Below are 21,158 nucleotides of genomic sequence, written 5' to 3' on the forward strand. Positions count from 1 at the left end.
GACCCTCTATAGGACATCCTGGATAGATATAGACCCAGAGACCTTCCTCCAGGGAGGGGTACTGTCTCTTTAGCCGAATAATAATGACGGTTTTGAATGGACCAAAGGGGTCATATGAACTGAGAATAATTCTGACCCCATCCATAGTCAATTGATGTCTTTATACGAATGTTCCTTGTAACCTAATAAAAAGTTACAATAAATAAACACTGGTGTCTACGTAATAATTCAAGAAAACGTTGCTTTGTGGTAGAGCATTGTCAAAGACATACGTAGGCTTACATCCATAAAAGGTCCAAAGGTTCAGGGCACTGACTGACCGTCTAGGGCATATTAGGGGTCAGTCAGTCACTGACCTAAAACTTTTTCAAACAGTCAGTGTCTGTGTTTTTTAATTCTGTAAGCCAGTAAATTCAATTTCAGACTGCCGACTGGGAAGAGTAGCAGAAATAGCTGGAATTATTGCATCAATTGCAAATTAAGAATCGTCACAAGCACACGTGTTGGTTGCTGAAACAACAGGCCTCGTTTTAAACCAATCCTTGTAAACCACGCAGAAGAAGGTTGAAAAGTAGCTCTGGCCGTGTTATCTGTGGCAAAAATGATGATGATGATAACATTGATGATGTTACATTAAGAATGCTGTTACATTCAGAAAGATTATATTGTTAAAGGCCTAGTGCAGCCAAAATCCAGAAATGTTGCTGTGTTTTATATATACTTCCATGCTATGAGGTTGGAATAATACTGTGAAAATTATGATACTGCCCTTTTAGTGTAAGACCTGTTTGACAAGAGTTGTCTCCGCTCAGACCGCTCCCAGATAGTCCTAGCTAAATTTCTGCTTGAGAAATTCCTCTTTGCTAAAAAAACTATTTGTGTTTGTTTTCAATTAAAATGGTCAAAAATATCACTGTAAAGTACTTAATTGTTACCCAGAAATGATTTGAAATTGAAAAAAAAACAACAAACTAAAAAACAGCATTTGTACTTTTAAAATTAAACTGACAGTTTCTGCAAATGAAATTGTGAATAAAAGATTTCACAATATTAATTCTGAGTGAGGTATAGCCTACTGTCCCTGGCCTGAAATAATGTCCTCCTGGTCGCACTTTAGGACAGGTAGGGTGGGAATAGGTGTCAAAAGAACAGCTTGACCTATCCATATTGGGGCCAAAGGACCTCTATTAGCATGGACAGAGCAATTGAGGGTTTCCACCATTTTAATGTAGTCAACTTTGTGGGACTTCTAACTTCATTGGCCTTATCCTTCCTGCTGACCTACATGGAGTCTTGTCCAACAGGGTCATTGGCTGGGATCAGCCAATTGTGAAGAACAAAAGTGACTACTTTAAAATGGAGATAGCCTCAATGGCGCTGCCCATGCTGTCCAGACGCTATAATGGAACAGATACAAAAGATGAGTCCTCTATCTATCTCTATGGATCTATCTCGGTTTTACAAATCTATATCCTAGGCGTGGTTGATATTCTTGACAACGGCAAGAATGTTGACTGCAGGTCTTTGCACATTTCGCTACAAACTGTCAGACTGGAGCGAAACGTGCTCTTGTAAGGACACTCCCCCTTTAGCGGTTAGTTGTACAACAAGAGTCACATGATTCCATGTGCGTTTCATAAGGCCAGAGAGCCAGCTAAGACTTTAACTGAATGCGCTGCTCTCCTTTACATCGTTTTGTAACAATGCATTGCTCGGGACAGTGACATCCACGGCGTCTCGTTCTAGAATTGTCGAAGGAATTGGTTTGGAACTGGCGCGATGTTTTTTTCGTTGGGATGGGTGACAGCTCTAGTGGCTGGTATTTTCGCCCTACACGTTGTACAGAAACTGTGTTTCCCTTACTTTTGGAAGGATGTTTTTTATTTAGTGAAAGTCATCCGATACGGCGCACGTCTGGAGATATTCAAAATGACTTCAAAAGTTGTCACTATCATTGACAGATTCGTCCAACAGGCAGAGCGAATTCCCACAAAACCTTTCCTTATATATGAGGGAGTAACGTACACCTATCAAGACATTAACGAGCGGAGCAACAAATTGGCGAATGTCTTCCTCGAGCAGGGCATGTTGAAGAAAGGGGACTCCGTTGCGCTTCTGATGAACAATGAGCCCGACTTCATCTGTGTTTGGTTCGGATTGATCAAACTCGGATGTGCAGTGGCTTTTCTAAACACAAACATTAAGTCCAGATCGTTGCTACATTGTTTCAACTGCTGTGGGGCCAAGACTCTTGTTGTTGGTGCAGGTAAACATGTAATATAGTCTACGTAACAGTTGATGAGTAGGCTGTTGGCGGCCAATCGGTAGTGTGACATAATAATTAGATAATGAACGTTATTAGCCTACCACACCCTGCCGTAATGTTTTTTTTTTGTTTGAAGATGTTTTTTTTTTAAATTAAATGTGTCCAAAGAAATGTAATGGAAAAACATCGTTCACATAGTTGTAGCCCACGCCGGATGTGTTTTGAGAGCTGCAGCATTCCAGGCGATCTGTCATTCCACCCAGCAGCCTTACGAGCCTAAACAGTGTTGTGAAACAGGGATGCTCAAGCAAATGTGCTTGTGTATACTCCCCACTGAATTCTACGAAGTCCTATTGGTGTTACGAATTTTACCTACACACAGTCGTTGACAATGAGACATATCAACATGAGTAAGCTTGTTAAGTCCATATGGCCATGTTACCAAGGATGAAGCTTATTAAGGTGACTGGGTCAAATGCAATGTACATGTATTTCTATACGTTGTGGGGCAGTTTTCCCAGACACACATAAAAAATGTAATGGACCAAAAAGCACTTGGAGATTCTCCGTTGAGCAATAATTTTAGTCCAGGACTATATGGTCTCATCGAACCATGTGTAAAGCATTCCGGTTCATAGTGCTATTACCATGTAAGCTATAATTCTAAATGGCCCATACACTTTGTATGATCAGCAATTAATGTCTTCATCATAGACACCGAACATGTTTTATTAGAAGCTCTTATCCAGGACAACTTACAGAAGTGAGTGTGTGTGTGTATATATATATATATATATATATATATATATATATATATTTGTACTGGTCCCCCTGTGGGAATTGAACTAACAACCCTGGAGTTGCAATTTATAGACTGTTTTCTCTGCTACCGCATGGCAAGCGGTACCGGAGCACCAAGTCTAGGACCAAAAGGCTCCTCAACAGTTACTACCTCCAAGCCATTAGAGTTCTGAACAATTCATAAAAATCGCCACCGGACAATTTATGAATCTTTATGAATTGTTCAGCAGTCTAATGGCTTGGGGGTAGTAGCTGTTGAGGAGCCTTTTGGTCCTAGACTTGGTGCTCCAGTACCGCTTGCCATGCGGCAGCAGAGAAAGCAGTCTATAACTTGGGTGACTGGAGTCTCTGACAATTTTATGGGCTTTCCTCTGACACCGCTTATTATATAGGTCCTGGAAGGCAGGAAGCTTGGCCCCAGTGATGTACTGGGCCGTTCGCACTACCCTCTGTAGCGCCTTACGGTCGGATGCCGAGCAGTTGCCATACCAGGCAGTGATGCAACCAGTCAGGATGCTCTCGATGGTGCAGCTGCAGAACCTTTTTGAGGATCTGGGGGCCCATGCCAAATCTTTTCAGTCTCCTGAGGGGGGAAAAGGTTTTGTCGTGGTATGTTTGGACCGTGATAGTTCGCTGATGATGTGGACAACTCTTGACCCGCTCCACTACAGCCCCGTCAACATAAATGGGGGCCTGTTAGGTCCGCCTTTTCCTGTCGTCCACGATCAGCTCCTTTGTCTTGCTCACATTGAGGGAGAGGTTGTTGTCCTGGCACCACACTGCCAGTGCTCTGACCACCTCTCATGGGCCACTCATTAGAAATGTGTTAACTGTGAGTCCCCTTGGCTAAAGACCAAATTTAGGATGACGACGTCCTAAACCTGTTGGGAATATCTCTCTTCCCTGTACTCACTCCTACTTTACTGCTTTCTTCAATGCTTCTGTGCTTACTCAGAGGCCTAATCTCATACACCTGCTTGCTGGCACAGTTGTCCTTCATCATCAGTGACAATTTTTATTTTACCTTTATTTAACTAGGCAAGTCAGTTAAGAACAAATTCTTATTTTCAATGACGGCCTAGGAACAGTGGGTTAACTACCTGTTCAGGGGCAGAACGACAGATTTGTACCTTGTCAGCTTGGGGGTTTGAACTTGCAACCTTCCGGTTCCTAGTCCAACGCTCTAACCACTAGGCTACTTTGACAGTATTACAATCCTCATTTGAGATTGTCATGCATTTCACACACAGGATATAACGGATTGATGTCAATGGAGGGAACATGCACTAAAAACTTGACAATATGCGTTGAACATAATGGTACAGCACTAGTGTCCAGAAGCAACCACTTACATTTATTTAACCGAGTCCCAGATCCATTTGGTCCTGTGTTGCCTGGACAAGGCAATTATTGAGTTATTCGCCCTATTGAATAACTCATTCACTTCACTATTATTCCTCTCAGACCTGTTGGACTCCTTGGAGGACATCTTGCCCAGCTTCCTGGAGGACAACATCTCGGTGTGGGCCATGAAGAACGAGAGCAGCCACACGGAGGTCCAGACACTGCTAGATAAGATGGACAAGGCGTCGGACAAGCCCACCCCGCCTGCCCTGAGGGCTGCCACCTCGCTCAAGGCCGCCACCCTCTACATCTTCACCTCAGGAACCACTGGTGCGTCTGTTACGTGTTTAATTGTCATTAGTTATACGTTAAAGGGGAAGTTCAGGAATTTTACAACTTCATGTTAGATCTATGGGCCAAGAGAAACTGTAAATCATGGTTTGGTTTTCCAAACAGCCACTACAAACTTCAGCTATCTTTAGCCACCACTAGCAAATAGTCAATGGAAGTGATAGAGGCAAAATCACTTTCAAGTTCAATTCTGAACTTCCCCTTTAATTACTATTTAGTTGCATGTTAATCACGTATTAGTTGCATGTTAATTAAATTAATGACTCCTTAGTTAGCGCTTAATATGAGTGTTTTCATTTGAGGAGGCCCATTAGTAAGTATGATGTAACAATGATATCTGACCGTCCTTTAGCCACAGAGGAACGGTACAATGATATCTGACCGTCCTGTACCACAGAGGAACGATACAATGATATCTGACCGTCCTGTATCACAGAGGAATGGTACAATGATATCTGATCGTCCTTTAGCCACAGAGGAACGGTACAATGATATCTGACCGTCCTGTACCACAGAGGAACGATACAATGATATCTGACCGTCCTGTATCACAGAGGAATGGTACAATGATATCTGATCGTCCTTTAGCCACAGAGGAACGGTACAATGATATCTGACCGTCCTTTAGCCACAGAGGAACGGTACAATGATATCTGACCGTCCTGTACCACAGAGGAACGGTACAATGATATCTGACCGTCCTTTAGCCACAGAGGAACGATACAATGATATCTGACCGTCCTGTACCACAGAGGAACGGTACAATGATATCTGATCGTCCTTTAGCCACAGAGGAACGATACAATGATATCTGACCGTCCTGTATCACAGAGGAATGGTACAATGATATCTGACCGTCCTTTAGCCACAGAGGAACGATACAATGATATCTGACCGTCCTTTAGCCACAGAGGAACGGTACAATGATATCTGACCGTCCTGTACCACAGTGGAACGGTACAATGATATCGGACCGTCCTGTACCACAGAGGAACGGTACAATGATATCTGACCGTCCTTTAGCCACAGAGGAACGATACAATGATATCTGACCGTCCTTTAGCCACAGAGGAACGGTACAATGATATCTGACCGTCCTGTACCACAGAGGAACGATACAATGATATCTGACCTCTGTTCGCTTTGTATATAATGTGTTATATTGATTTCCTCCCATGTCCTTTCATCGTGGCCATTCTACAAGGTCTATTCAGATAGGATGTGGTTAATAATAGTCGCTCTGCAATTATTAGAGACATTTTCAAAGTTGGATAGTGATACAGCAGTCTGCATGACATTTTAGTAATCAAATAGGTCAGGGTAGGTATTTTTATATGACGTGTAGGCGTTTATTTGATCTGTCTATGTTATGGCATGTTCCCAAGAGGAGGATCAGACTCCGCTTTCATATTGAAATATGTTGCACACAGGAGTCATTTTGTCCGTGACCAGCCACCACACACCGGGGTAAAGTTTCTCCCTTAGGTACAGCTCTAGGATCAGCTTCCCCTCCCCCAATGCAAACCTTAACCATTAGAGGGGAAAACACTAAACTGATCCAAGATCTGTGTCTAGCAGCAATAAGACAGTAAAGAGGGGCTAAGAATGATGAGCCTTCTGTTACAACGTGTGTGTGTGTGAATAGCATTCTCCCGTGGTTGTCGTAATGTTGGTTGATGGTCGTGTCGGTGTTGTTGCAGGTCTGCCGAAGGCTGCGGTCATCACACACCTCCAGTCCCTGAAGGCTGCAGCAGGGTTCTGGGCCTACGGTGGGTCGGAAGATGACGTGGTCTACATCCCCCTGCCTCTCTACCACAGTGCGGCCTCTCTCATCGGCGTCGGGGGAACCATCGAGATGGGTAAAACGGCAGCAGTATATCTCTCTATAGGCTGTGTTCAAATACTTTTAAAGATGCATCATTCCTTCCTTCCATACTTTCATACTTCCTTCCTTCCGCCAGCAGCAGACCACCTTCTATTCTATTACTGGCTTGACTCTGAATCTAAGGACGGTCCTGGTCGGTCAGTCCTGGTCGGTCCCTGGATGGGTGACCAGATGTAGCTGGAAGTGGTGCTGGAGGGCCAGTAGGGGGGGCCTTCTTTCCTCTGGTCTAAGGACGGTCCTGGTCGGTCAGTCCTGGTCGGTCCCTGGATGGGCGACCAGATGTAGCTGGAAGTGGTGCTGAAGGGCCAGTAGGGGGGGCCTTCTTTCCTCTGGTCTAAGGAAGGTCCAATGTTCCCAGGGCAGTGAAGGGGACATTGCCTTTCAGTGCGTAGGGTGCATCTTTCGGATGGGACGTTCAAATAGGTTTCCTAACTCTCTGTGGTCACTAAAGATCCCATGGCACTTATTGTAAGAGTAGGGAGGTTAACCCCGGTGTCCTGGATAAATATCTAATCTGGCCCTCATACCATCATGGCCACCTAATCATCCCCAGCTTCCAAAACTACTCATTCCTCCTTTAAAGTGCCAGATGGGATATTCTATTGGTTCCTTTGCACCAGTCAAGCTCAATCAAACTCAGCTTAAGTATTTGAAAGAACACATACTACTTGAACGCAGGTCTGTATGAAACATTAAGAATACCTGCTCTTTCCATGAGACTGACCAGGTGTATCCAGGTGAAAGCTATGGTCCCTTATTAAATCCATTGAAATAGTGTAGATGAAGGGGAGGAGACAGGTTAAAGAAGGATTTTTAAGCCTTGAGACATGGATTGTGTATGTGTGCCATTCAGAGAGTGAATGGGAAAGACTAAATATTTAAGTGCCTTTGAACGGGGTATGGTAGGTAGTAGGTGCCACCGGGTTGTGTCAAGAACTGCAACGTTGCTGGGTTTTTCACGCTCAACAGTTTCCTGTGTGTATCAAGAATGGTCCACCACCCAAAGAACATCCAGTCAACTTGACACAACTGTGGGAAGCAGTGGAGTCAACATGGGACAGCATCCCTGTGAAATATTTGACACCATGTAGAGTCCATGCACCAACGAATTGAGGCTGTTCTGAGGGCAAAAGGGGGGCAGAGGGGTACAAGTCAATATTAGGAAGGCGTTCTTAATGTTTTGTTCACTTAATGTAAGATGGTGTGTTGAGAAGTTCACTTTTTCCTGTCCAATTGTTTCATAACAAATCCACGATACAGTAGGTTTGTTTCTTAAGGAAAAGTTGTCTGAATTAAGGCTATGTTAGGACACGGCTACAATGATGTGCATGACTACATTAAACAACTCTCGACGGATGTGTTATCTAGAGACGCGTGCAGTCCTCACAGTCAATAGATTTAAATGTAGACCGTAACAGCCAGGGCAACGTGAAACCATTATTTTTATTCCCACACTCGTTATGAATTCTGATTTACATGCGTAAGGTAGAAACCATCATTTGTCTTTCCTGCGTCAGTATTGTTACTATACCGAGTCTTGTTTCAAGAGTGCTTCCTGGTGTGTGTCCCAAATGGCAACCTATTCCATCTATAGTGCACTACTTTTGACCGGGGGCCTATGGACCCTGTTAAGAAGTAGTGCACTATATAGGGAATAGGGTGTGATTTGGGACTCATTGTGTTTCTAATGCCTCTGCAATCACTGGGGCGACCACAGCTGATCATTCATTTCTCTCCAATTAGCATCTCAATGAATGCTTTCAGAGCAGGACGAGCAAACGGGCACGTCGTGTACACTAACTAGCAAGTTGCTACCCAATAGACCGTTATTATGATGACTTCCACTCAGTGAAGGTTTTGGGCCCTTTGTGGCTGTAAGGTGACCGACAGTAACCGGCTGAGGCTACAGTGTTGCTGGTTGGAAATGATTTGTCAGATGTGAATGATTTTCACTGATTTGGAGTACAGTATGGTCACTTAAAGCAGAGTATGTAAACACAAAAATACAAAATGGTAACTTAAAGCAGAATATGGTAACTTAAAGCAGAATATGGTAACTTAAAGCAGAATATGGTAACTTAAAGCAGAATATGGTCACTTAAAGCAGAATATGGTAATTTAAAGCAGAATATGGTAATTTAAAGCAGAATATGGTCACTTAAAGCAGAATATGGTCACTTAAAGCAGAATATGGTAATTTAAAGCAGAATATGGTAATTTAAAGCAGAATATGGTCACTTAAAGCAGAATATGGTCACTTAAAGCAGAATATGGTCACTTAAAGCAGAATATGGTAATTTAAAGCAGAATATGGTCACTTAAAGCAGAAAATGGTCACTTAAAGCAGAATATGGTAATTTAAAGCAGAATATGGTCACTTAAAGCAGAATATGGTAATTTAAAGCAGAATATGGTCACTTAAAGCAGAATATGGTCACTTAAAGCAGAATATGGTCACTTAAAGCAGAATATGGTCACTTAAAGCAGAATATGGTAATTTAAAGCAGAATATGGTCACTTAAAGCAGAATATGGTAATTTAAAGCAGAATATGGTCACTTAAAGCAGAATATGGTCACTTAAAGCAGAATATGGTAATTTAAAGCAGAATATGGTCACTTTAAGCAGAATATGGTAATTTAAAGCAGAATATGGTCACTTAAAGCAGAATATGGTCACTTAAAGCAGAATATGGTCACTTAAAGCAGAATATGGTAATTTAAAGCAGAATATGGTCACTTAAAGCAGAATATGGTCACTTAAAGCAGAATATGGTCACTTAAAGCAGAATATGGTCACTTAAAGCAGAATATGGTCACTTAAAGCAGAATATGGTCACTTAAAGCAGAATATGGTAATTTAAAGCAGAATATGGTCACTTAAAGCAGAATATGGTAACACAATACAAAATGGTCCTTCTCAATACCGTGGTGGCTTCAGACTTATTTGTATTTTTGATTGATTTATTCCAAATAACAGCAAAGTTGACAGTACAACTTCCTCACACCGCACATTAGCTTCCTGGAAAACCTGGGACAGGTCAAGGACCTGTCTACAACACTCAGGCCACTTTTTTGGGGGGGCATATTTACTCAGTGTGGCAACGAGAACACAACTACCTCTGATTATCTCTGAAGGACCTCGATTAGGCACCACTTGTTGTTCTAAGTGAGGGTTTACTAAAGGCTGTGTGGAGAGTAAGGGTTTACTATAGGCTGTGTGGAGAGTAAGGGTTTACTATAGGCTGTGTGGAGAGTAAGGGTTTACTATAGGCTGTGTGGAGAGTAAGGGTTTCAAATCAAATCAAATGTTATTTGTCACATACACATGGTTAGCAGATGTTAATGCGAGTGTAGCGAAATGCTTGTGCTTCTAGTTCCGACAATGCAGTAATAACCAACAAGTAATCTAACCTAACAATTCCAAAACTACTACCTTATAGACACAAGTGTAAGGGGATAAAGAATATGTACATAAAGATATATGAATAAGTGATGGTACAGAGCAGCATAGGCAAGATGCAGTAGATGGTATCGAGTACAGTATATACATATAAGATGAGTATGTAAACAAAGTGGCATAGTTTAAAGTGGCTAGTGATACATGTATTACATAAGGATGCAGTAGATGATATAGAGTACAGTATATACGTATACATATGAGATTAATAATGTAGGGTATGTAAACATTATATTAGGTAGCATTGTTTAAAGTGGCTAGTGATATATTTTACATCATTTCCCATCAATTCCCATTATTAAAGTGGCTGGAGTTGAGTCAGTGTGTTGGCAGCAGCCACTCAATGTTAGTGGTGGCTGTTTAACAGTCAGATGGCCTTGAGATAGAAGCTGTTTTTCAGTCTCTCGGTCCCAGCTTTGATGCACCTGTACTGACCTCGCCTTCTGGATGATAGCGGGGTGAACAGGCAGTGGATCGGGTGGTTGTTGTCCTTGATGATCTTTATGGTCTTCCTGTGACATCGGGTGGTGTAGGTGTCCTGGAGGGCAGGTAGTTTGCCCCCGGTGATGCGTTGTGCAGACCTCATTACCCTCTGGAGAGCCTTACGGTTGTGGGCGGAGCAGTTGCCGTACCCGGCGGTGGGTGATACAGCCCGACAGGATGCTCTCGATTGTGCATCTGTAGAAGTTTGTGAGTGCTTTTGGTGACAAGCCGAATTTCTTCAGCCTCCTGAGGTTGAAGAGGCGCTGCTGCGCCTTCTTCACGATGCTGTCTGTGTGGGTGGACCAATTCAGTTTGTCTGTGATGTGTACGCCGAGGAACTTAAAACTTACTACCCTCTCCACTACTGTTCCATCGATGTGGATAGGGGGGGTGTTCCCTCTGCTGTTTCTTGAAGTCCACAATCATCTCCTTTGTTTTGTTGACGTTGAGTGAGAGGTTGTTTTCCTGACACCACACTCCGAGGGCCCTCACCTCCTCCCTGTAGGCCGTCTCGTCGTTGTTGGTAATCAAGCCTACCACTGTTGTGTCGTCCGCAAACTTGATGATTGAGTTGGAGGCGTGCGTGGCCACGCAGTCGTGGGTGAACAGAGAGTACAGGTTTACTATAGGCTCTGTGTTTTGAATAACTCTTAATGGCGGCCCGTACATGAAGGCATTAGGGCGATGCCCCACTTGTGATTGGTCAAAAAAATATATGTAATATATATATATATTTTCCTTTTTTTTATTTTTTATAAAATCCTATTTTATTTGTCACATGCTTTGTAAACACCAGGTGTAGACTAACAGTGAAATTCTTATGGGCCCTTCCCAACAAATAGAGAAAAAAATCGAAAAGTAATAATAAATTAACAATGACTAATGATAACATGGCTATATACACGGGGTACCAATACTGAGTCAATGTATGAGGTAATTGAGGTAGATAAGTACATATAACTAGAAATAAAGTGACTAGGCAACAGGGTAGATAATAAACAGTAGCAGCAGCATATGTGATGAGTCAAAAACATTAGTGCAAAAAAGAGTCCATGTTATTTAGTTATTTATTTTTTTATGACTTAGGGGGTAGAAGCTGTCCAGGTTCCAATTGGTTCCAGACTTGGTGCATCGGTACCACTTGCAATGCGGCAGCAGAGAGAACAGGTTATGACCTGGGTGGCTGGAGTGTTTGACAATATTACGTGAAAAAAAAGATATAAATGCAACATGTAAAGTGTTGGTCCAATGTTTCACGAGCTGAAATAAAAGATCCCAGAAATGTCCCACAAAAAAGCTTATTTCTCTCAAATGTTGTGGTCAAATGTGTTTACATCCCTGTTAGTGAGCATTTCTCCTTTGCCAAGATAATCCATCCATCTAATGGGTGTGGCATATCAATAAGTATTTCTGTCTGTAATAAAGCCCTTTTGTGGGTAAAAAAAAAAAAAAAAACTCATTCTGATTGGCAGGGCCTGGCTCCTTGTCTGGATCCTCTCGTGTGGAAAAACACAGCTTTTACAAGCCCCATGTTATGAAATAGGCGACGCACGTCAGTCGACTCTCTCTTTATACATTTTTTTTAAGTAGTCTCTGGGCCAATCAAAACTCTAATCCATACTTCGATTTACTTTAAACAGCCACTACAAACTTCAGTTAACTGTAGGCACTGCTAGCAACAACAAAAAACAATGGCAGTGGTTTGGGCAACTGTGCAATTATCGCGTTGAACTTAATGTCTCTGTATAAAGTGTTTATAAGGCGTTTATCAAGTATTTGTCAAGCATTTATTAACAGCTTATAAGCAATACGATGTAATACATCCTAAGGATTTATCTGTATTTGAGGCAACTTAACTACTTCTTCTTGTGTGTATATATAGTACATCTAAATCAGCAACATGTTCCTACTAGGGAATAGTCAGCTGAGTGAGTTTCCATCTCTATTCTTTCTCCCTCCATCCCATATTCACTCCGCACATATATGGATCATGAGAGCTTTCTCTGACATTTAAAAATATATATATATTTCTCTGATTTTAAATGTGTTGTTTTTCTCTCCCCCAGGCGCTACCTGTGTCTTGAAGAAGAAGTTCTCAGCCTCACAGTTCTGGAATGACTGTAGAAAATACGACGTGACCATCTTCCAGTATATCGGCGAGCTCTGTCGATATCTGTGCAACCAGCCTAAGGTAATAACTATTCATTTTTTTTTGACATGCTTCGCCCCTTTTGCTCAGTACAGTCTTCACGTGTTTATTTTACTTTCAGAGGTGTACAACCTTTACTTCAATGTCCCTCTTTAACCTCTTTCACCTGTCATCTTTGTTCTATCTTTACTAAGTAAGTCCCTTCAGGAATGTATTCGCACCCCTTGACTTTTTCCACATTTTTGTTGAGTTACAGCCTGAATTAAAAAATTGATTTAAAAAAAATAATCTCAACCATCTACACAATACCCCATATTGACAAATTGAAAACAACATGTTTTTAAGAAATTTTTTGCAAATGTAGTGAAAATAAACTACGTAAATATATAATTTACATAAGTATTCACACCCCTGAGTCAATACATGTTAGAATCACCCAGCGATTTACAGCTGTGAGTCTTTCATAGTTAAGTCCAGTAAGAGCTTTGGACACCTGGATTGTACAGTATTTGCACAACAATTTGCACAAAAATTCTTCAAGCTCTGTCAAGTTGGTTGTTGATCATTGCTAGAGACAGCCATTTTCTAGTCCTACCATAGATTTTCAAGACTATTTTAAGCAACGTATAAAATAAGCAACTTGGTAAGCAACTCCAGTGTGTATTTGGCCTCGTGTTTTTTGATTTTTGTCCTACTGGAAGGTGAATTTGTCTCCCAGTGTCTGTGGGAAAACAGACTACCAGGTTTTCCTCCAGGACTTTGCCTGTGCTTAGCTCTAATTCCATGTATTTTTGTCACAAAAAAAACTCTCCAGGCCTTGCCGATGACAAGCATATCCATAACATGATGCAGTCACCACCATGCTTGGATTTGCCCCATACATAACGCTTTGTATTCGGAACTAATTAATTTCTTTGCCACGTTTAAAAAAAAAAAAGTTTTACTTTATCTTATTGCAAACAGGATGTGTGTTTTGGAATATTTGTACTGTTTACCGGCCTCCTTTCTAATCTGTCATTTAGGTTAGTATTGTGAAGTAACTACAATGTTGATCCATCCTCAGTTTTCTCCTATCACAGCCATTAAACTCTGAAACTTTTTGAAAGTCACAATTGGCCTCATGGTGAAATCCCTGAGTGGTTTCCTTCCTCTCCGGCAACTGAGTTAGGAAGGATGCCTGTATCTTTGTAGTGACTGGGTGTATTGATACACCAGCCAACGTGTAATTAATAACTTCACCATGCTCAAAGGGATATTCAATGTCTGCTTTTTTTTTTTTTTTTACCCATCTATCAATAGGTGCACTTCTTTGAGAGACATTGGAAAACCACCCTGGTCTTTGTGGTTGAGTCTGTTTGAAATTCACTGCTTGACTGTGTGTGTGGGTTACAGAGATGAGGTAGTCATTCAGAAATCATGTTAAACACTATCATTGCACATAGTGATTCCATGTTATTATGTAACTTGTTGAAATGTTTTACTCCTGAACACATTCAGGCTTGCCATAACAATTCATTTGTAAAAAAAATTTCCAACCATAATTCTCTTCTGACATTATGGGGTATTGTGTGTTGGCCAGTGACACAAATGCTCAATTTAATCTATTTTAAATTCAGGCTGTAACACAACAAAATGTGAAAGTCAAGGGGTGTGAATATTTTCTGAAGGCATCTGGCTAACAAGTCCACTGATTGTATCATCAAATGACTTAATCATAATTTGGTCTTTATGAAATTCTCATTTGTTCCTGAGAAAATTCCCATCACCACAAACCCCCCCCCCCCCCCCCCCCCCCCCCCCCCAACTTTTCATAAGCCAGCCTGAGCTCCCACTGCACTAGCATCACAAGCCGACAGAGATATGGTTATTATATGGTCACAGCTACTCCCTGAACAAAGTAGTGATCAGAAAACATTGTAAGCGATTTGTGTTGCATTTTCAAGGCTGTAGGACAACAGGGCCTTTTTGTTAGGTTGTCCGTGTTCCAAATCTGTATCTGTTTCCCCTCTCCTCCCTATCAGGTCAGAATAGTTCCACCCTGGCTGACCGGGCCGAACAAGAGTACAGAGCTCAAAGAACTCTTTGTCCCCCCTTTCTCTCTCTCTCTCTCCCTCTCTCGGTCATCCTAATGCACGTGGGTGGAAGGCTGGCAGTGGCACAGGCCTCCCCACAGATGGACAAAAGTTGACACATTCAGTACGCGCGCACACACTGTCACACAAGGCAAGCATCCACACACACACAAACATTCATTACAAGTGCTCTTGATGCATACACACAGGCCGTATATACTGTACACACAGTTCTTGAGGCCATAGTGACCTAAAGAGCTCACTACAATTTCACAACAGCACAGAGGAAAATTAACTACAAACCAAAAAAGCACACAAGGCGGCGCTCGAGCGTGGAACGGCAGGGCTAAGAGCAGGCGTCATTATTTTGCCATTGTAAGGGGTCCAAAAACACATGAATGGACGAGTATGATATTATTCAATCTGTCCTTCTGCTTCTCCAGTCTGGCGGCAATTATTGCAAAACAGAATGTGTGAGTGGATGAGCAAACATGGGGCGGATGTCTCAGACGTGGGGGGGGGGGGGGGGGGGGGATGTCTCTTCTAGAAAAGCACTGACAAAGCCAGCTTCAGAATGTACATACATACACTACCGTTCAAAGGTTTGGGGTCACTTAGAAATGTCCTTGTTTTTGAAAGAAAATCTTTTTTTTTTGTCTATTAAAACAACATCAAATTGAGCAGAAATGCAGTGTAGACATTGTTAATGTTGTGAATGACTATTGTAGCTGGAAACGGCAGATTTTTTAAAAATGAAATATCTACATAGGTGTAGAGGCCCATTATCAGCAACCATCACTCCTGTGTTCCAATGGCACGTTGTGTTTTACTTAATCTAAGTTTATCATTTTAAAAGGATAATTGATCATTACAAACCCTTTTGCAATTATGTTAGCACAGCTGAAAACTATTGTGCTGATTAAATAAGCAATACAACTGACCTTATTTAGACTAGTTGAGTATCTGGAGCATCAGCATTTGTGGGTTCAATTACAGGCTCAAAATGGTCAGAAACAAAGACCTTTCTTCTGAAACTCGTCAGTCTATTCTTGTTCTGAGAAATTAAGGCAATTCCATGCAAGAAATTTCCAAGAAACTGAACATCTCGTACAATGCTGTGTACTACTCCGTCTCTAACCAGAATAGAAAGAGGAGTGGGAGGCCCGGGTGCACAACTGAGCAAGAGGACAAGTACATTAGTGTCTAGTTTGAGAAACATATACCTCAACTGGCAGCTTCATTAAATAGTACCCGCAAAACGCGACAAGGCAACTCCAGGATGTTGGCCTTCTAGGAAAAGTTCCTCTGTCCAGTGTCTGTGTTCTTTTGCCCATATTAATCTTTTATTTTTATTGGCCAGTCTGAGATATGGCTTTTTCTTAGCAAATCTGCCTAGAAGGTAGCCCATCATTGTAAATAAGAATTTGTTCTTAATTAACTGACTTGCCTAGTTAAATAAAGGTAAATAATAATAATCTGTACATAGGGGAATCTTCACCGCAGAGCCATTGGTCTTTTTCAACCATTTCAGTCATGCTCTCTTCCCACCAAAACTGACCTCCTTGATTGAAATACTTGTTTCCACAGTATTATTTCATTTATTTAACCTCAGTTAATCTCAGACTTCCTTGTTTAAAACAATATTTTTCCCAGAGGAGACTGGAAACAATTAAAAACTGAGCCAGTATAAGGAATACAGACCACGGCTAAATAAAAACCCACATTGATGACTTCAAGTATTGAGAATATTCCTAAAGCATTTTGTAACGTTATTACCAATTATTCGTCATATTCACAGGCAATTTCTACAAAAAGGCTTAGATTGGAATCCATAGACTTGAAATCACTTTAATAACATTTGCATAACTTGCACTACCCATTTCATACAGTTGAAGTAGGAAGTTTACATACACTTAGGTTGGAGTCATTAAAACTTGTTTTTCAACCACTCCACAAATGTATTGTTAACAAACTATAGTTTTGGCAAGTCGGTTAGGACATCTACTTGGTGCATGACACAAGTAATTTTTCCAACAATTGTTTACAGACAGATTATTCCACTTATAGTTCACTGTATCACAATTCCAGTGGGTCAGAAGTTTACATACATTAAGTTGACTTTAAATAGCTTGGAGAATCCCATAAAATGATGTCATGGCTTTAGAAGCTTCTGAAAGGCTAATTGACTTCATTTGAGTCAATAGGAGGTGTACCTGTGGATGTATTTCAAGGCCTATCTTAAAACCTAGTGGCTCTTTGCTTGACATCATGGGAAAATCAAAAGAAATCAGCTAAGACCTCAAACAAAATTGTAGACCTCCAAGTCTGCTTTGTCCTTGGGAGCAATTCCCAAAAGCCTGAAGGTACCACGTTCATCTGTACAAACAATAGTACGCAAGTATAAACACCATGAGACCACACAGCCATCATTCCGCTGTCTCCTAGAGATTAACTTACTTTGGTGTGAAAAGTGCAAATCAATCCCAGAACAACAAAGTCAAAGTATTGGAGTGGCCATCACAAAGCCCTGACCTCAATCCCATAGAAGATTTATGGGCAGAACTGAAAAAGCGTGTGCTAGCAAGGAGGGCTACAAACCTGACTCGGTTACACCAGCTCTGTCAGGAGGAATGGCACAAAATTCACCCAACTTATTGTGGGAAGCTTGTGGAAGGCTAAACCATTTAAAGGCAATGCTACCAAATACTAATTGAGTGTATGTAAACTTCTGACCCCACTGGGAATGTGATGAAAGAAATAAAAGCTGAAATAAATCGTTCTCTCTACTATTATTCTGACATTTCACATTCTTAAAATAAAGTGGTGATACTAACTGACCTAAGACAGGGAATTTTTACTAGGATTAAATGTCAGGAATTGTGAACAACTGAGTTTAAATGTATTTGGCTAAGGTGTATTTAAACTTTCGACGTCAACTTTATATTCTATATTCTATACTATCCTACTCAGTTTTTGCTGCTTTGAATGGCTTGTCCATATGTGGATAGTCTTAATGACATTACTTAGATATTTGTGTATTGGATATGTGTTGTGAAATTGTTAGATATTACTTGTTATATATTACTGTACTGTCGGAGCTAGAAACACAAGCATTTTGCTACACCCGCAATAACATCTGCTAAACACGTGTATGTGACCAAAAACATTTGATATATATATATATATATATATATATATATATATATATATATATATATATATATATATATATATATATATATATATATATATATATATATATATATATTATTTCAGTCATTTAGCAGATGGTCTTATCCTTACAGTAGTGTGTGCATACATTTTTCATACTTTTTCAAACTGGTCCTCTGTGGGAATCGAATAAGCACCATTCTCTAACAACTGAGCCATATACTGTATATTATTGTCAACCATGCTATATTATTTACACTTGTCAGTTTTAAATGGAGGAGTGCTCTGCTTGTATCTAACATGCTGTTGACTCCATTTCCCATCAGGCCGAGGGGGAGAAGAAGCACAAGGTGCACATGGGTGTGGGAAACGGGCTCCGGCAGGACGTGTGGCGGGAGTTCCACCGACGTTTCGGCGAGATCCGAATGTGCGAGCTCTACGGCTCCACAGAGGGCAACCTGTGTTTCATGAACCACATCGGCAAGATCGGCGCTGTGGGCCGTTCCAACTTCTTCTACAAGGTGATAGGTTACAAAAAATATATAAAACATTTCGCCAACCTGGCAACCCATTGTATGGAAATTTTAAAGCTGTCTTACGTTGGAACAAATGTAATTCTGGACAAACTATGTATTTGATCAGTGTTTCCCCTTTATGCTTTTTGCAGCAGCGCACCACTGCTGTTGAAAAAGATCTTAGGGGAAACACTGATTGTATCATGCCCAACATCGGCCCCCATGTTTCCCCAGACACGTACTAAGGCTAGTCCTGGAGGGAAAAAACTCTTACGATGGAAAATCTCATTTAGTTCTGGACTAGGCTTCATCTGTGTCTGGGAAACCAGCCCTTAGTCTGTTTTTTACCAGCCAATGTCTCACGTTTATGTTAATATACCCAACTTGGCAACCCAATGGGGTCATATGGAAAACCAATTGTGGCTTTTGTTAATGTGGCCTGCAGTGTAAGTTATCAAGCCCAACATGGCAACCCCCTTGATATCCTGACAGAGTATCTGTCTGTGTGTGTCTACTGTTGTCTTGTGCATCGTAAATTGTCATTTCTGATTTTGGTTACAATTTGAAAGATAAGCCCAACCTGCTGATTTGCGATAGCATGGTCCCAGATATGTTTGTGCTCTTCCAAACTCCATTGCTTATTGTGAAGCCAGACATTTGGCACGACAATGAGTGACGAGTTGACATGATAGGACAAACAGACTGCCGCTGGATTCAAGGTTTCACACTAACTGAAACCTGGCCCGAACGAGGGCATTGAATGCAATGGAATTCATCCTAGTAGGAACTCACTTACTCAGACACAGAGAGATCATATAACATTAATAAAGAAAGTTATTATTATATTATATATTATATATATTATTATATATTTAATTGTAATTATTACTGGCCTTGACTGAACATTGGATCCAGAATATTAGAGTAGTCTCTAAATTCGAAAGTGATTTTTAAAAGTTAATTTGTCCCCTTAGCAATTTCAATGATGGGCTGTGTCCTAAATCAGGTTTTCCCAACTCCAGTAAGCCCAACAGTACACATTATGTAGGGCAGTGTTTCCCAGTCCTCCAGTAACCCCAACAGTACACATTATGTAGGGCAGTGTTTCCCAGTCCTCCAGTAGCCCCAACAGTACACATTATGCAGGGCAGTGTTTCCCAACTCCAGTCCTCCAGTAACCCCAACAGTACACATTATGCAGGGCAGTGTTTCCCAACTCCAGTCCTCCAGTAACCCCAACAGTACACATTATGTAGGGCAGTGTTTCCCAGTCCTCCAGTAACCCCAACAGTACACATTATGTAGGGCAGTGTTTCCCAACTCCAGTCCTCCAGTAACCCCAACAGTACACATTATGTAGGGCAGTGTTTCCCAGTCCTCCAGTAACCCCAACAGTACACATTATGTAGGGCAGTCTTTCCCAACTCCAGTAACCCCAACAGTACACATTATGTAGGGCAGTGTTTCCCAACTCCAGTCCTCCAGTAACCCCTACAGTACACATTATGTAGGGTAGGGCTGTGTTTCCCAGTCCTCCAGTAACCCCAACAGCACACCTTATGTAGGGCAGTGTTTCCCAACTCAAGTCTTGCATCTGTGCTAGAGGTGTCCCTACAGACCCTGGTTCGATTCCAGGCTGTATCACAACCGGCCGTGATCGAGAGTCCCATAGGGAGGTGCACAATTGGCCCAGCGTTGTCCAGGTTAGGGTTTGGCCGGGGTAGGCCGTCATTATAAAATATGAATTTGTTCTTAACTGACTTGCCTAGTTAAATAAAGGTTAAATATAAAACATTTTAAAAAATCTAATTGTTCAGTAATCAGGCCCTCAATGAGGTGACTGAGGTGTTTGTCCAGGGCTATAATGAAAAGTGTGTGTGTGTGTGCAGAAAGTATTCAGACCCCTTGACTTTTTTACATTACAGCCTTATTCTAAAATGGATGAAATTGTTTTTTTACTCATCAATCTACACACAATACCCCATAATGACATCACAATACCCCCTAATGACATCACAATACCGTATAATGACAAAGCAAAAACTCGTTTTTAGATATTTTTGCTAATGTATTAAGATATTTAAAAAAAATCAATGACGTAAATAAGTATTGTGTCTTGAAGTACCTTTGGCAGCAATTACAGCCTCAAGTCTTCTTGGGTGTGACGCTACAAGCTTGGCACATTTGAATTTGGGGAGTTTCTCCCATTCTTCTCTGCAGATCCTCTCAAGCTCTGTCAGGTTGGATGGGGAGTGTTGCTGCCCAGATATTTTCAGGTCTCTCCAGATATGTTTTTATTGGGTTCAAGCCTGGGCTCTGGCCTGGCAACTCAAGGACATTCAGAGACTTGTCCCGAAGCCACTCATGCGTTGAGTGGCTGTGTGCTTAGGGTCATTGTCCTGTTGGGAGGTGAACTTTCACCCCAGTCTGAGTTCCTGAGCGCTCTGGAGGAGGTTTTCAACATGGATCTCTGTACTTTGCTCCAATCTTCTTTGCCTCGATCCTGACTGGTCTCCCAGTCCCTGCCACTGAAAAACATCCCCACAGCATGATGCTACCACCACCATGCTTCACAGTGGGGATGGTGACAGGTTTCCTCCAGCCTTGATGCTTGGCATTCAGGCCAAAGGGTTCAAGCTTGGTTTCATCAGACCAGAGAATAT

General features: G+C 41.5%; 1 protein-coding gene across 1 annotated transcript in view; it reads left to right on the forward strand.

The window, feature by feature from the left end:
- Positions 1–1,425: 1,425 nt before the first annotated feature.
- Positions 1,426–21,158, forward strand: part of slc27a6 (solute carrier family 27 member 6) — a 39,099-nt gene continuing 19,366 nt past the window's right edge. The window contains exons 1-5 of the mRNA XM_021601559.2: positions 1,426–2,266; positions 4,532–4,741; positions 6,463–6,621; positions 12,655–12,779; positions 18,307–18,501. Of these exons, the coding sequence (XP_021457234.2) occupies positions 1,780–2,266; positions 4,532–4,741; positions 6,463–6,621; positions 12,655–12,779; positions 18,307–18,501 (1,176 nt within the window). The 5' untranslated portion in view covers positions 1,426–1,779. The remainder of the gene's footprint in view (positions 2,267–4,531; positions 4,742–6,462; positions 6,622–12,654; positions 12,780–18,306; positions 18,502–21,158) is intronic.

The sequence above is a fragment of the Oncorhynchus mykiss genome, chromosome 5, assembly GCF_013265735.2.
Source record: "Oncorhynchus mykiss isolate Arlee chromosome 5, USDA_OmykA_1.1, whole genome shotgun sequence".
Lineage (NCBI taxonomy): Eukaryota > Metazoa > Chordata > Actinopteri > Salmoniformes > Salmonidae > Oncorhynchus > Oncorhynchus mykiss.